The sequence below is a fragment of the Chionomys nivalis genome, chromosome 22 (assembly GCF_950005125.1).
Source record: "Chionomys nivalis chromosome 22, mChiNiv1.1, whole genome shotgun sequence".
NCBI classification, from domain to species: Eukaryota; Metazoa; Chordata; class Mammalia; order Rodentia; family Cricetidae; genus Chionomys; species Chionomys nivalis.
In genome coordinates this window covers 42,256,296-42,272,952 of record NC_080107.1, presented here as the reverse complement: position 1 = coordinate 42,272,952, position 16,657 = coordinate 42,256,296, and the positions used below count along the sequence as shown (strand labels likewise).

Here is a 16,657-nt window from a genome sequence, read left to right as displayed (position 1 = left end):
TCTGCTGAAGTGTTAGAGCAGGGCTGGGTGGGCGTACAGTGGATGATAGTCACTGTATATTAGTGACTGTCTTAAGGGGAGACCAGAGTGTTCTGACATAGCCTTTCGTGCAAGTGTGAGCCATTCACATGGTTTCACTCAGGATGTATGAGCACTTGTATGTATATGATGTACTGCCAAAGACTATGTGCTGTATAGAACACCAAGATTTCTCTGCTGTTTGTAATTGATTATTTGATTGGAGGAAGTTTGTTTTTGGAGACAAAAAAATAAAGATTATGGTTAGTTTTTTCCCAGCACCTGAACATTGTGATTTTGTTTTAGATTTTTTTGTTTTGTTTTACTTTGGGTTGTTGGTTTTTTTTATTTGTTGTTGTTATTGCTGTTTTTTAATGAGTCTGAGGAGCTGGGGAGATGGCTTAAGCTGATAAGAGCACTTGTTACTCTTGCATAGGGCCGAGTTTGATTCCCAGAACCTACATGGTGGCTCACAACCATCTATAGTTCCAGTTCTCGGGGATGCAACGCTCTCTTCTGGCCTGCATGCATGTGAGCACTGCATCCATGTAGTGCCTAAACATACGTGCAGGCAAAATACACATAAAATAAAAATTAAAAAGTTTTTTAAACAGTGTCTGGTTCTGTAACTTAGGTTAGCCTTGAACTCATGGCCATCCTCCTGCTTCATTCTCCTGAGTCCTAGTAGATGTACCATGACTCCTGACTTTAGGACCTAGAATGTTCTATGAGAATTTCTTTTTTCTTTTTTCTTTTTTTTAATATTTATTTATTATGTATACAATATTCTGTCTGTATGCCTGAAGGCCAGAAGAGGGCGCTAGACCTCTTTGCAGATGGTTGTGAGCCACCATGTGGTTGCTGGGAATTGAACTCAGGACCTTTGGAAGAGCAGGCAATGCTCTTAACCACTGAGCCATCTCTCCAGCCCCCTCTATGAGAATTTCTTAATTCCTGACTCAGGCATGTCCTGAGGTCCCTGAAAGCCTTTTTTCTCATTTGTGGGTCCTCCTAATGTTCTAATGTTTTCACTTTTTTTGAAAATGGCACTGCTGGGAAACAGTACACAGTGGTCATGGAGGTCCCCTTATGCACAGAGGCAGCCTTAGGGTCTGTCTACTGCTAAGACCTTGCTCTCTGCTTGGACTCTGAAGGCATCACCATATAATGTCAAAGGGCACTGTGCTGTCCTCCCGAGGCTGGAGGAGCTTTGTTATTGGTGTTGTTGAGTAGTCACCACTGTGAATTTTAGGAACTAGGCACTAGGGGCTAGAGTCCACCACCCTAATGACTTGCCAACAGTAGCCTCCCAGACCTCTGACTTCTTAGTTTGGGGATCTAAGGGTTGGGAAGAGTCTGAGAGCACACTCAGAGGAAGCACTTTGAGAATCTGGGCTCCAGTATGATGGGTGTGCACATGCGTGCACTCTCATACATGTCTGGGTGGACCAAGTATATGAGGCAGGCAAAGGGAATGCCCTCTTATTTCCACATGGCTCCCTCATCCCTTTCTGCCCCAGGATAGAGTGATTTTCATCAAGAGGGTTTTCCAAGTGCTTGGTCCTGCAGGAGCTGTGAGGGACTTTCCAAATTTAGCTTTGCTGGGATATAGCTCTGCCCATTTTGGTATTCACTGGGTATGAGGTGTGTCACTGCAGTACAACCCCAGAAGGGGAATCAGGTGAGACAGGAGCCAGCTCTCAGTGGCTAGGATCCCTGCTGGAGTTGAGGACTGAAGGAAGGGTACTCTTGTTAACAGAGGGCATTCCTGAGGAGCCTGGCACCCAGGGCTGTATGGCTGTCCGTGCCTTCTACACAGACTTGCAGATTAGCCAGGGGAGCTGCATGCCAGGCCCCAGAAACTCAGGTCTGTGATTGGCTGGCTTCTTTCCCCCATTCTAGGCCTGCACTTGGGAATTGCCTGGGGATAGTAGGGGACAAAGGAGCGTGGCAGGCCTATGCCTCCATAGAGCCTGAACTGTGTGTGGTGTGGTGCAGCTCAGAGGCATCTTACATGCTGGAGGGGCTGTCTTGTGGGTGTGTAGGTATTTAGCTGTCCCCTTTTTTCCCCAGGATGTGTTTGAGATGAGGTTTGCCAAGATGCCTGATGAGCCTATGGAGGCACCTGCACTGCCTGCTCCTACAGCCCCTGTAGTGAGCAAAGGTGCTGAGAGCAGTCGTAGTAGCGAGGAGAGCTCTTCAGACTCAGGCAGCTCAGACTCAGAGGAGGAGCGAGCCACTCGGCTGGCAGAGCTGCAGGAGCAGGTGAGGATAGCCACTTCTATGCTGTTTCCCAGTGGGTATGGACCACCAAGCCTTACTGCCTAAGCTGGCCTCTTGCCATCACTTGTCCTTTCCTCCAGCTGCTGCGATCTTTGTCTGTAACCCTGGTAGAGGGTCTCTGGTGGGGTTGCTCACACAGCACCTTCCTGGGTCTGAGGAGGCTTCCTGGAGCACACAGGCAACTGAAAGTACTTGTGTGTCTGAGACATTCTTGGACCCCTGGAGGGCAGGACCCTCCAGAAAGGCTGGATGCCACAAAGATGCTTTTTTTCTCCCCCAAATATTTATGTATTTATTTATTATGTATACAATATTCTGTCTGTGTGTATGCCTGCAGGCCAGAAGAGGGCATCAGACCTCATTACAGATGGTTGTGAGCCACCATGTGGTTGCTGGGAATTGAACTCAGGACCTTTGGAAGAACAGGCAATGCTCTTAACCACTGAGCCATCTCTCCAGCCCGCACAAAGATGCTTTTTAAGCAGTGGCTATAGTGGGTGTGCTACAGGTTCCAAGAACTCAGATCTGTGCCTCCTATGACCTCCTCTGCCTCAGTCTCCCTGATATGCAGAATGACATGACTTGTTTTGAGATCGGCCCAACAGTATGAACTATTTTCCCAGGGTATTACAGCCAGCCCCGTGAAGTCAGAATGTAGCCACCAAGGCAAAGTAGTGTGCTCGAGCAGATGGCTCCAGGGGGAGGACGGGCCAGGGGAGTAGAAGATTGCCAGATGAAGCTACATGGCAGATTCTGAGATGATGAGGACATGGAGCAGGGAATTCGCCTTTCCTTCCCAGTGTATGGTGCCTTTCCCTGTTGGCTATGTAGCTTTTCCCAGGATACCCAGGAGCTATACAGGCTACCTGATTACCAATACAACGTGGGTCACAATCCTCCTCCCCGAGACATAAATGCAGCATTCTGTCTTGCTGGCTGCTGGTGGGCACCAGGAGGATGCGTTGCTGCCATTGTCTCACTTTGATCTCGCAGACTGGCTGCGGAACCTTCCAGGATCAGCTGTTGAATGTCTCCTCTGTGCAGGTGCTCACACTCTAGTCATCTTCTGAAAGATAAGCATTAACAATGAAAGTATTAGCTGCCGTTAGCAAGTTCCTCCCGTGTCACCTGCCCCAAGCCCAGCCTATGGGCAGCCACCCTGGGAGGTGGGTCCCTGTCCCCAGAGGCGAGGGAACAGGTTCAGAAGGTGAAGTGACTCACCAGCAGGCATAGAGAGAGGGGCAGAGTGGGCTGTGAAGTGCTTCCCTACATCTCTCTGGCTTCCAAAGGCAGAGCGGGGCCCAGATGCCCCTGGCTTATCCCACATAGCTGAGGCAGCCACAGGGCCACAGGCCTACCCAGACTGCTCGCTTAGCTGCCTGCTCTTTTCCAGCTGAAGGCCGTGCATGAACAGCTGGCCGCCTTGTCTCAGGCCCCAGTGAACAAACCAAAGAAGAAAAAGGAGAAGAAGGAGAAGGAGAAGAAGAAGAAAGACAAGGACAAAGACAAAGAGAAGGAGAAGCACAAGGCCAAGTCCGAGGAGGAGAAGAAGGCCAAGGCCGCCCCACCAGCCAAACAGGCCCAGCAGAAGAAGGCTCCCACCAAGAAGGCCAATAGCACAACCACAGCCAGCAGGTGGGTGACCACTTCTCAGGCTCTCAGACCATCTCAGGTCACAAGGACTGCCAGATCTGGGACTTTGCACCTTGGCAACATGGATACTGGGGTTGGGATTTTGGGGTGACTGTGAGTTCCTCTGGGGCCTCCTGGGGAGGTCACCCTCACCTGGCTGGCTGGCTCTAATGCTGGGTGTTAGAACATTTGCACTGCCAGAGGAGGCATCTGGTGCTTTCAGTGTTTGGGACCTTTTCGTGATGTGGGCCAAGGGGCTTTGCTGTGCAGCCAAGTGCTCTAATTTCTGGTATAACAGGTAGACAAAGGGTTGAAAATAGGAAAGAGCAGGAGACAGGATTCTCTCTAGCTAGGTGGAAGCAGCAACTTATGAGCTGGTGAGCAGGTAGGCAGTAGAAGCTAGGTCCAAAGCCTCAGGCAAGGCTAGCAGACATGCTCCTTTCGGGAATTAGTATGGAATTGATATTTCTGGGGGGGCGGGTGTCACCACTGGGGAGAGGTTAAGGGTAGGCTGCCAAGGTGCCCTGCTCTGGTAAGGCATCCTCAGAGAGAGGATCTGATTCTAGCCATTGTGGAGGACAAGTCTGTGAGCGGCAGGTATGGAAGCGACGACATAGCAGAGAGACTTTGATGGCTGCTTGGGACTGAGTTGGGAAGGCTTTAGTGCCTGGATTCAGGAGAAAAGTGTATGCAGCCCTGGGACCATCAGCCAAGAAGAGGCCACGTAGGCCATCTCTCTTCCCATCTGCCTTGGGCTTTGTTTACTTCTCTTTCTCTCCTCGAGGGGATACAGAAATCAGTTTTTCTCATATTGTCTTTATCTGGATTTGGTATCCATGTTAATGCTGGTCCCTGAAATGGTGGGATATAATATTCCAGAGTAATTAGGGACTTTGTTTTGTTTTGCTTTTCTGAGACGGTTTCTCCGTGTAGCCTTGGCTGTCCTGGAACTTGCTCTGTAGACCAGGCTGACCTCAAACTCATAGAAATGAGCTTGCCTCTGCCTCCAGAGTGCTGGTATTAAAGGTGTATATTATCACCACCCAGCTTCATTTAGGAACAGTTTTTAAAAAGATTGTTTACTTTTATTTCCTGGGGGTTGACTATGTTGTGGGACTCCTCCACTCTGCATTTTCTGGCCTGGCTTTAATGCATACATCTGTAGGGCTAAAGTATCTTCACGGGCAGTTGACACATGATGTAGATAGATTCCAGTCTCTTCCAGATAATATTGCTTGACCCGAAACCTTCCTTGTTGCCTTTAATTTTTGAGACAGGGTCTATGTGTCCCTGTCCTAAAACTCACTGTGTAAATTAGGTTGGCTTCTGACTCACAGAAATTAAAATTTTAATTTTAAATTAAAAACAAAGCCAGGTGTGTTTAATCCCAGCACTCAGGAGATGGCGGCAGTCAGAGCTCTGTGAAGTCAAGGCCAGTCTCATCTACATGGAACCCGTCTCAAAAAATAATTAGAAAATTACGTACGGCCGGGTGATGGTGGCGCATGCCTTTAATCCCAGCACTCGGGAGGCAGAGGCAGGCGGATCTCTGTGAGTTCGAGGCCAGCCTGGTCTACAGAGCTAGTTCCAGGACAGGCTCCAAAGCCACAGAGAAACCCTGTCTCGAAAAACCAAAAAAAAAAAAAAAAGAGAGAGAGAAAATTACGTACGTGTGTGTGCGTGTAAAGGTCAGAGGACAGTTTTACAAGAGGGGGTTGGGTTCTCCCATTCTATTAGGTGTGTATACTGGGGATTGAACTTGAGGTATCAGGCCTTCATCCATTAAGCCATCTCACCAACCCCTCAAGCCCTCATTATAAGAATATAAATATAGCCACTTATGACTTTCCCACTCCTTCAGAGACAGGGTCTCCCAGTGTAGTCCACACTGGATTTACATTTATGACCATTTTGCCTGTTGAAGTTTGTATGGTGTTTTCCTGTCTTCTTTCCTTTAACTGACACTGAAGGGTCTTGTTTCTCTAAACTTTTTTTTTTTTTTTTTTTAAGATTTATTTATTATATATACAGTGTTCTGCCTGCACATATAACTGCAGGCCAGAAGAGGGCACAGATCACATTACAGATGGTTGTGAGCCACCATGTGGTTGCTGGGAATTGAACTCAGTATCTTTGGAAAAACAGTGCTCTTAACTGCTGAGCCATCTCTCCAGTCCAGGTCTTGTTTCTCATCTGATCATCTCTTGCTTTTAGCTGGTGCATCAGCCGCTTGCATTTAGTGTAATAACTGACATAGTTGGATTTCATCTACCATGTCATCACTCTCTCTATGCCTGTTTTTTCTCTTCCTGCCACATTGCAAATTATCTGAATGTGGAGATCTGGTTTTGACTTGTTGGGTGTGAAAGATAGTTTCTGACTGGGCCCTGGGCCAGGAAACACATGTTATGACCCTGAAGTTTGGTCTTGCCTGTCCGTGGCAGGCAGACTAGACATCAGTGACCCAGCTTTTGTTCCTGAGGAACCTTGGGTACACTCCTAGGGAAGAGAGCTATCTGTAGTGGAGAAGAAGACAGCTAGGTGGTGGGACAGATAACTGAGACTCAGTGTCACATGGCTCCCTGTCTTCTTCCTTAGACAGCTAAAGAAGGGTGGCAAGCAGGCATCTGCATCCTATGACTCAGAGGAAGAGGAGGAGGGCCTGCCCATGAGCTATGATGAAAAGCGTCAACTCAGCCTGGACATCAACCGGTTGCCTGGCGAGAAGCTAGGCCGTGTGGTGCACATCATCCAGTCCCGGGAGCCCTCGCTCAGGGACTCAAACCCAGATGAGATTGAAATTGACTTTGAGACCCTGAAGCCAACCACGCTACGGGAACTGGAGAGATATGTCAAGTCTTGTTTACAGAAAAAGCAGAGGAAACCATTGTGTAAGTTTTCTGGCAGAGCATGTTGCTCATAGCCTCTGCAGCCCCTGAGAATAGGCACTGGCTCACAGCTGCCTTACTGTTTAAGCCTACCTGCCCACCACAGGCCCCAAGGACATCTGCACTCAGCCAGTACATGCCTGCCCCCATATCCTCGTCCCTGTTCTCTGGTAAGGAAGATGCCTATTAGGCCTTAACTGGCTTGTAGTGGAAAGGTAGGACCTGGGGTTGGCCTAGCCCATTTGTTCATGTCCAGTTAGGGCCCTTCTCTCTCCCCTCCCCTCCTAAAGCTCCATCTGGGGCTTTGACTGCAGGGAAGACTCTCACTCCCTTGACTCATCAAGTGTCCAGAATCTCTACAGGATGGACTCTGACCCTAGGTAAAGTGCACCCTGAATTTGATAGTTTCACCAGACAGGAACCAGTCACTGCCAGAGTCTGCAGGTGCTGGAGGTTGGGAGGAAGGGAAGTCCCAAGGCAGCCCCTCACTATCTAGGCTCATGCCAACCTAAGTGTGGCTGCTCGTATGTGTTTGATCCTCTTTTACTCTAGAACAGACTGACTTGAAGGTGATAATGATAAATCTGACGGTGAAGGCGTAACTTTGCCAGACCATGTCAGTCTCTGTGGCTGAGGCAGGAGAGAATAGCTGTGCTGAAGGAGGACTGAGACAGGGTCTGTGCCCTTCCCGTGGACAGAGGACAAGTCATAGCCCAGACTCTAGACTCTGGTAAGGTGTAGAGATGAGGGAAGGCTCTGAAGATGTGTCACGGTGGTTCCAGGTCCCTGGGGTTTCCTACTAAACAGGGATCCGATAACAGCTCTGCACCAAAGACACTGATTCTGCAGCAAGGCAGGTAGTGCATGCACTAGTGTGTGGGACTGGGACTTTTTGGCTACCTGGTTGGCTACTGGCTGCTGGCAAGTTATAGGGAATGTCTCACTGCTTACCTGCCATTCTACAGCAACAAGTGGGAAGAAGCAGGCAGCCAAATCGAAAGAGGAGCTAGCTCAGGAGAAGAAAAAGGAGCTGGAGAAGCGGCTACAGGATGTCAGTGGACAACTGAACAGCAAGAAACCCACTAAGAAAGGTAACCATCCAGGCCATCAGAGGACAGTAATCACAAGGACCAGGAGAGTTTGATCAACCTCCTAGTATCTCTTAGATTTATCTACAACTAGGGGTGGGGGCATCTTTGGCCTTTGGGAGGTTGCAGAATCATGTGTGTGTGTGTGCGCGTGTAAGCTCCTAAAGACCCACACAGTTGGGTTCCTGGAAAGAGCTCCTTAGGCCTGGGATCCACCCCTAAGCATCAGTCACCACCAGCTTGTAGGAAGCGGCTAGTTTCTGGCTTTCTAACCCAGCATATTAAATTTGTGCAATGGCAAGCTCTGTCTCCTGCCCAGGCCTTGGGTTTAGGTGAGTGGGTATTTTTGTCTCTTCTTCTCTCTGGAGTTTGAGACCTTTTCCCTTTGTTTCAGAGATGCTCTAGAATAGCAGGCTATAGGCAGTGGACAGAGTCTGAGACCATTGGTCAGCTGGGATCCCACCTGGGCTTGCATACCAAGTGCTATAGTTTTGTGGTTTCTATCTTCCTAGTGTCAGATAGGGCAGTGAGGGTCTGTGACTTGTGTCCTAGTATGGCCATGTGGCCACTGAATGCTATTTTATGAGCACCCTTCAAATATTTGCTGTACCTGCCGGGCGGTGGTGGTGCACGCCTTTAATCCCAGCACTTGGGAGGCAGAGGCAGGTGGATCTCTGTGAGTTCGAGACCAGCCTGGTCTACAAGAGCTAGTTCCAGGACAGGCTCCAAAACCACAGAGAAACCCTGTCTCAAAAAAACCAAAAAAAAAAAAAAAAAATATTTGCTGTACCTCTGGGTCAAGACACAGATAACCTGTGACAGGGTAGTGGCGTGAACACTTTTGATCACACACTGCTCAGCGAGGGCCTCCTTGCTGTCCCTACAGAGAAGTCCAGCTCAGCGCCCTCGGGAGGCCCATCAAGGCTCAGCAGTAGCAGCTCCTCTGAGTCCGCGAGCAGCAGCTCCAGTGGGTCCAGCTCCGACAGCAGTGACTCAGAGTGAACTCAGACTGGAACAGAGCTGGACAGATGGACATGGCACACGCCGACTGCAGTGTCCCTCCTATGGTTAATATACTTTCGTTCCATGGTGTGCAGGTTTTCTTTTACTTCAGTGTTATGATCTCTTCCAGCTGTGCTCCGGTAGGGCGGAGAGCCTCGCACGTGCACCAAGACCCCAAGAGAGGGCCGAGCTCTGCGGGAGATGCCTTTGCAGCTTGGTTTAGTTGTTTGGAGACTGCGGCCTGGGATGCTAACCTGATAACCATAGACACAGTGGGAGGTATGGCTGGACCTGCCCAATACCTCTTCAGGCCCAGCCTCGCCCTTAGTAACTTGAAGGAAGCCTTTCAAGGGTTTTGATCTAGAATGGGTTCTGTGTTTGAAAGCTGTTAGAACACTAACCAGCAGGTTACTTCTCTCTGCAGGGGCTGAGGACAGGTGTGTCAGCCCACGGAAACCAGACTGGGCCCCAGCAGAGGGTCCTGGTAGCTGCAGACCAGAGCCTCCCACCTCTGGGTTGGGTGTGGAGGAAGAGGGGTGCTGAGTTCTCTGGCCCTATGGCTGTGCAGCGTGCAGGTTTCGGGACACCGAAACTTTTACCTCAACTTAAGGGAATAAAACAAAAAACAAAAAGATTTAAAAAAAAAAACAAAAAAACAAAATAGAAAACAATAACAAAAAACTTTTTTGTAAGTTCGTCCATTTTCTACAGAAGTCCAGTCCAGCGTGCCCCATTTTGCTAGCGCTGCCTGGCTGCCGCCACCTCACACTCTGAACCACCTCCCCAGTTTTATGTATATATAAATACTTTATTTATTAACATCATTGGTCATTTTTAAAAAAAAAAGGAAAAAAAAAGAAAAGAAAAAAACCATAAATAAGTGCATTAAGAGAAGTAGTGGAGATAAAGGCCTCTGGCGATGAGGAGACTGGACCCGTGGTGAGAAGATTTGGTCCTGTGGCGGCGTGCCCTTCTGGTGCTCATCACGTCTGGGCTCTCTGGGTTTTTTTGTTTGTTTTGTTTTAGATGAAGTTTGGGGATTTTACAAATGTAGACACCCTTCGGCTGCAGCACATCCTCATTTTATGTTGTCTGTTCAGTTCTTCCTTACTAACATCAACGGAGGGAACCTCGGTTCTTCAACACAAGCTTTGTAAGCTGAGAGAAAAGCGATGTATATCAGGCCAAGTCCTTGACATTTAATTTTCTATTGTAAAAAGTAATAATATACAGAGTTTAACAGAAAGTTCTGATCAGTTTGTTGTTGAGGCTGCCAAATGATTTTGGAATTCAGGGTCAGCCTGGATTAGCTCTGAGCATTGTGGCCTCAGCCAGGAGCACATGGGCCAATCTCCCAGGCCTGTAAGTACCTGCCTCTCCAGCCTACAGAGGCTCTTCCTGACCTCTCTACTTTTGACAGGGACAAAGGTGAGCCTGATGATCGCAGGGGTCCCTGTTCAAGAATTTCCAGTTAGCCCAGAAAACTGATTCTCCTGACCCCCACCTGAGAGAGCCAAGTGCAGAGCCTTGTGTTGTATGGTTTTACTTGTGGTGGGGTCTCTGCAGTTTCTTCCTTTGCTTCTAGGCAGAGCTAGGGACCCTTAACATCCCACATGGGAGAAGTTTAAAACTCCTAAAAGCAGTCACACTAGCCCACTAGTGAATGTGGGCAGGCAGTGGGCATCAAGCTCGGGAAGTGGCTGGCTGGCTACCATGTCTAGACGCCTGGTGAGTTATCAGTCAGTTAAACTTGTAAGCCAGTTTTGTTTATAATAAAAATATAAGTGGATTTTAAGGTTCCATTTTTTTAAAGTTACCCTTGTTTTTCAAAGGTATTTTTTAAACAGATCTTTAATAGAATATTTAAGCTGTGACTAAGAAATAAACATGAGGAAATTGACAGGCCTTCACATGGGGTCTCAGTAGTGGCCTACCGTGACAGCCTAGCCAGCATGCCTGGGCAAGGCACAGTGCCTGGGCTTGCATAGGGTGCCTCTGTGAGCTGTTAGGCAAGCAGAGTCCGGCTCTGGAGTGGCATCCCAGCAGCGGGGCAGTGGTGTAGAGCTGGTTACACAGGATGGAGGGTCTGGCATTTCCACGACTGTGGTCCCTACTGAGCAGCTTCTGTCATTGGTGCTTTTAACTTTTTTTTTTTTTGTAAGCTTTCTGTCCAGACTTAAACTGTTTTGTCTCCAGAGTTTTGGAGGACATTGGTTCCCACAATGCCAGGCTGCAGGGTAACTGCCATTCCCTTCTTGTGAGTTACAAAGGCTCCATGGACTTAGATTGTCCTGTACAGAGGTGGAGGGCAGCTGTCCATGACTTCCTTGAGGATTACATGCAGGGGTAGGGTAGGCACTTGGCAGAGTCTTGGAGGCCGAGGGATCAGACCTCCTCAGGCTGTGTGACTTAGCTTGCTTACAGACTGGAGACTTTTTTCTGTGGTTTTCTTGGTTTTCCTTTTGCAGCTGTCACACCTTTTACAGTCATTTGGGAAACAAACCCACTGTTAAAGCTTCGTCATCCTGTTTATCACTGTCCCTGCTGCTGGCATAACACTTCCAGAAGCTTTTCTTTTTTTATATATATATTTAAAATGTTTCTTTTCTGTATGATGTGCATGCAAGTTTACCGTAACTTTTCTTAAACTTTTTAGTGCCGTTTCTAGTATATTCCTGTAAATGTCAGTTACTGAAAATGAGTCCATTGTAAGTAGTTTTAGCTTGTTTTTTGCAATGCCGGCCTCAACACCACAGAGTTAAAAACGGTAGGAAGTACTCTGGTGTCTCTGGTAATCATGAACCTTTCTCCTGGGGTGTTTGTTTTGTTTTCATAATAAAAAGAAGGGGAAAAAGGCTATGTCTGTGTAGTTCTCTTTGCTGCAATGCCTCTTTTTTGTTGTTATTGTTTGTTTGTTTTTGTTTTTTCAAGACAACGTTGGAGCCTGTCTGGGAACTCGCTCTGTAGAACCAGGCTCTCATCGAACTCAGAGAGATCCACCTGCCTCTGCCTTCTGAATGCTGGGATGAAAGGCGTGTGCCACCACTGCCCAACTGCAGTGCTTCTTTCTAAGGGCACAAGGCGAGCTCCTCACACTTGACCTCTTACAGCTCTTGGTAGAAACACACAGAATATCCAAAAAGAGCTTTAAAATACTTCAAGCTAAGTGTGGTGGCACATACCTGTAATCTATTGGGAAGTTAAAGCTGCAGAACTGATTTTTTTTTTTTTTTTTTTTTTGAGATGGGTGTCTTTGTCTAACAGCTCTGGCTGTCCAGGAACTGCTCTGTAGACCAGGCTGGCTTCAGTGTCACAGAAATCCACCTGCCTTTGCCTCCCAAGTGCTAGGATTAAAGATGTGTGCCACCACTGCCCAGCTGCTGTGAATTCTTTAAGACCAGCCCACTACACAATAACAATGGAGACTCTTTTGCAGGACAACAGCAAAGAACTTGGAATAGCTGCCATCCGACATGGTGCTGGGGGACAGGAAGTCCTCACTTGGACTGACTGCCTTTCCGAGGATCAAGGCTTTCCTCAGACGGTCTCACCATTCCCTCCCCTCCTTGCTGCAGTCTACTGTCAGGTTATTTGTAGCATAGGCCTCCAAGTGTTGTGAGCCTAGTGGAAATGTAGGTGAGAATCATGAAGGACCCTGTACTACTCACTAAGAATAGGCTGTGGAGTGGCTTAGACACAGTGAAGAAGGGATGGGGAGTTGGGCTTTAGGGTCTAAGAATCCTAAAGTTTTCCAAGTGGCCAAGCCATTGGCATCAAGCCTGGGCAGGAGGTTCATGTCGGGTCCTGTGGCATGTCCATTCCATCCTCAGTGGGTCAGGCTGCCTCATCATCCTTGCTGACACTAACCCTTCCCATCAGACTAAGCTCTTACAGCACTGACCTGGCCTCCCGAGCACAGATGGCATCCTCCTGTAGTCTAAGCAGCTTAGTGACTTCCCAGTGTCCTACGTGGAGCCTGATGCTTATGTGCCACTCATTCCTGCCGACCCCCTGAAGACAGCTGTCCTGTAAGTGCTTACCCTCCTAACACAGTCTGTGACCTCAAATCCCATCTCCAAGTCACTGCTGTGTCTGGTGCAGTCTTGGGATAGCGTGAGGTGGAAGCATTTGGCAGGAAGTCTGAAGCTTGCTCACAGGACTTCAACTGAACTAAAAGACTTGACAAGCTAAGGAACTTGGAACAGTTTCCAACTCCTAGGACTCCCTGTCAGGCCAAGCAACCTCAACTGTTCAACGAGCTTCCTCTCTAAATGTACAGGAATATTCTACAGAAGTCCAACCCATGGCCTTGGTCTGCAGCAGGGACTAAGCCAAAGGACCTAGGTTCCTCAGGAGGCTCCAGCTAGCTAGGTCTGGCTGGCTGAAGTGTTTGAGGAATGCACTGTGTCCTGGTGGTTCTAGAACAAATTTGCACATCTCTAAAGAGATAGAGGGTATAGTGAACACAGCCAAGGGTGAGACATTCTCTTTACTTAGATTATAAGCCAGGTGCCGTCTCTGCTAGTGAGTGCCTGGTGAGTGGGCAGAACAAGTTGTAAGTGGGGGTACTGCCACCGGCAGTTTGTGACTGCAGAGTGCGAGGACATGCATGCCTTCTGACAGTGGCTGTTTGATGTATTTCCATATCGGGGCTCCCTTATCAATCATTAGCTGTTAACTCTGTTCAGAAAGCTAAGTAAGGTTTTACACACCAAGGTAAATGAGAAAGAGTCTTAAGACATTTATTTAGAAGACTGGGCTTTGACAAAACACATCCCCTGAATTTGTATAGCTACACAGACCTTAAGTGCACCAGAGGCAAGTACGTTCCAGCTGTCTATGCCATGTGTACTGAGGTGGAACATGAGATCTAATGAAGCCCACTGCGACCTGACAGGAAGGAGCCCCTATTCTCCACCATCAGGTAAATGCTCTTTCTCGCACATGATTAGGTTTGGAATCAAATCAGGCAACTTCGATGGGGCTTTAAATTTCAGGGGTTGGCTTAAGGTGTTTAGGACATAACACACCTACATACAAGACCGGTGTGGATGGTGTTGCAATCCAGTAACCTATACATGACTAAAACTCTCGGCTTTGGAGTGCCACTACAGCCCGGGCCCCTTTCCACATGTCACTGTGGTGAACAGAGATCTGGGACCCTCCAAGAAGAGAGTCCCCTCTTTACCCTGGACCTGACCCATTTTGTATCAGGCAAGCAGCTCATAGGAGCTGGGGATGTCTCCCTGGTTTCCCTTTTGTTTGGAACAAGCATTGTGAGCTCCAAGGCCTGGGCAGTGAGGGGCACGTCTAGGTACCAGCTGTTGATTGATAAAGGGCTGGGTGATATTCTTGGGTGTTGAGTTTTTATACCACAGCTTGATCTTCACATCCATCAAGGGTCATCTCCCTGGGACTACATGACTGAGCAAAACTTAGACTGGCCAGTGTCCCTAGAGACCCCAAGCTGGTTTTTGTCTCGAACTAAGATGGCTTCATTTCCATACTGGGAGTACCACATGCTACGACTCCTGCTCAGGTATGTACTGGGTGGTACAGACTCCAACTTCTGCTGCTGCTGTTGCCAAATGAGCAAGGACGTGTCCCTGTACCGGAGGCGGGCAAAGCGTTCTGACAGGGCCTTCTCTGCCAGCGGGACCCGGCCACTCATCCCCCAGACCCAGGCTCTTGCACACCTGGTTTTCCTCCTAGGTCAGGAACAGCTGGCTGCTTTGCTCTGTTAACTAGTTGGCCAAGAGCCTTGATGGTTGTTGGGTTAAGGAGTCCTTGTTCACCTTAGTCATGGATGTAGGCAACTCAGACCTTCCATGGGCAAGATCTCAGGAGGGCAGGGGAAGACACCGCTGACCCGGTTCAAAAGCCATGTGAGAGTCATTCCAGACAGAAAGTGGGTCAGATTGGCATTGTGGTCCAAACTCTGCACAATAGAGTTCTATAGACTTGGCAGAGCCTCCACACCACTCTGGGAAGCCTGTCAGGTGTCCACTGCCTCTGCAACACTTCTGAACTCAGAGAGACGTATCCAGGATCCCGAGAGAACAGGCATTGTTCAGTCTACAGAAGGTGCTGACCAGTCCACACTATTCACAACGCAGTTGGGATCTGGACTTAGTGCTGGTTCAAGTCCTTTTCTTCTAGCTACTCTTCCACTCTTAACAAGGGTGACATTGCAAAGGGAAGAAGCTGTCGGGCATCGGGAGCAGGCCCAACACGGGCCTCGCCATCAGCAGCAGCCTGGATGGGGTAGAGTTCAGTGAAGCTACTCACGGATGCGGCCGGCTGAGCTGGGTGGAAGGGTGAGGCGTGTGGGCAATCGCAGGTCCCTTAATAACCCACGGATGATTAGTGATACCAGGGTCTCCGCTGGTGAGAGAAGCGTCCCTCAGATACGGAGCAGAACTCCTGGGATGAGGGAGAATGCAAGTCCCACGCCCCTCGCCCCTGCTTCTGGCAAAAGTATAGCTTGCCCAGCCCTGTCCAAACGTTCCAGCAGAGTAGCCTTCCCGACCAGCGTTCGTGGACACGCGTGGGCCGGGTGACGCAGGTGCTCCAGGTCCGGGGCGGGTCCAGGAGGCCGCGGCTACGTCTCCATGGCAGCGTCGCAGGCGTGGTGAGTCGAGCGCCGAGGACCGGCTGCCTATGGACCCATCAATCACTCCGCGAGGCAGGGGACGACCCAGAGGGAGAGGCGGAGTTGCCCGAGACGGGTGGGGTACAGAAGGCGGGGGGGGGGGGGGGGGGGGAGGAGGAGCTGGAGAAGGAGGAACAGAAAAGGTGTTGGGAATCTAAAGGGAGGGAAGAGGGGGAAGAGCTGGGAGATAGGAGGAGCCGGTGGAAGGAGACGTCAAGAAGAGCAAAATCCAGAATAAGAGGCCTAAAAAGAGAAAAGGATCCTGAGAAAGTGTGTGTTGCGGGGAGAGGAAGACGTACTAGGAGATGGGGAGGAGCTGAAAGAGGCAGGATGAGAGGAAAGAAGGAGTAGGGAAGGAGCAGGAGGAGAAGATGAGGCTTGAGCCTAGGAGCCTGAAGAAGCGAAGGAGGAAGGGGTGCTTGGGGAGGAAAGGGATATTGCGGGAGTGGAGGAGGTGGTAAAGACAAAGGGAGAAGCCAGAAGAGAAAAGAAGCCTGGGGAAGACAGAGTAGTCAGGATAAAGGAGTGGGCGGGCGGGCGGGGAGCGCGGGAGCCTAAGAGCTGGGGAGAACTTACGGGCTGGGTTTGAGGCGGAGCCTGGAGAGGGAGGAGCTGCTGGGGAACACGGAGGAGGCCTGGAGGAGATGCTGAGGAAGAGCAGGCGTTAACATTAAGGCACATTCCCAGTCCTGATGCTGTTATAATGGTTCCTGCAGCTTTTCTTTATGTTTGGGTTGGGGTGCTCCAAGTGAAGCGTTGTTCTCCGGTTTTATTTCCTTTTTTGCAGTTACTTTGTCAGACATATTGCTGTTACTATTGACATCCCACTCAAAGGATGGGCGGATTTGTTCTCAATTTATTCACTGTTGTGTGGGATGTATCGTTTCAAAGGCAGCTATGTAACTCCATCACTCCACGTACTGTTCATCTGAATTGTCCTAACAGCCCCAGAGAAATTCAGCATGCACTCAACACTCACCTCTGCACCCAGCAACATACTTTGACCCCGTGTTCATCGTTTTCCTTCATAAAGTTATTTTCACAGTTTCCCCCAATGCAAGAATATTAATATCAGCGGGTAGGGAGGGTTAAGG

The 16,657-nt window shown here is 49.1% G+C and overlaps 2 protein-coding genes across 5 annotated transcripts in view; one reads left to right on the top strand and one right to left on the bottom strand.

The window, feature by feature from the left end:
- Brd3 (bromodomain containing 3) overlaps window positions 1-11,760 on the top strand; it is a 33,321-nt gene extending 21,561 nt beyond the window's left edge. For 3 of the 4 annotated variants that reach the window (XM_057755029.1, XM_057755028.1, XM_057755031.1), the window contains exons 8-13: window positions 2,092-2,283; window positions 3,295-3,345; window positions 3,695-3,936; window positions 6,532-6,824; window positions 7,787-7,912; window positions 8,796-11,760. In XM_057755029.1, the coding sequence (XP_057611012.1) occupies window positions 2,092-2,283; window positions 3,295-3,345; window positions 3,695-3,936; window positions 6,532-6,824; window positions 7,787-7,912; window positions 8,796-8,911 (1,020 nt within the window). In that variant the 3' untranslated portion in view covers window positions 8,912-11,760. The remainder of the gene's footprint in view (window positions 1-2,091; window positions 2,284-3,294; window positions 3,346-3,694; window positions 3,937-6,531; window positions 6,825-7,786; window positions 7,913-8,795) is intronic. The other variant, XM_057755032.1, reaches the window with a different exon arrangement.
- A 1,768-nt stretch (window positions 11,761-13,528) lies between these two features.
- Window positions 13,529-15,654, bottom strand: Brd3os (BRD3 opposite strand). The gene has a single exon (XM_057755358.1). It carries the CDS (start codon window positions 14,580-14,582, stop codon window positions 14,328-14,330), a length of 255 nt encoding a protein of 84 aa, XP_057611341.1. The 5' UTR covers window positions 14,583-15,654; the 3' UTR covers window positions 13,529-14,327.
- Between the last annotated feature and the right edge of the window lie 1,003 nt (window positions 15,655-16,657).

Coding starts and splice junctions, on each gene's coding strand:
- Brd3os (XM_057755358.1), bottom strand. CDS start 14,582: ATGAGTGGCCGGGTCCCGCTGGCAGAGAAGGCCCTGTCAGAACGCTTT.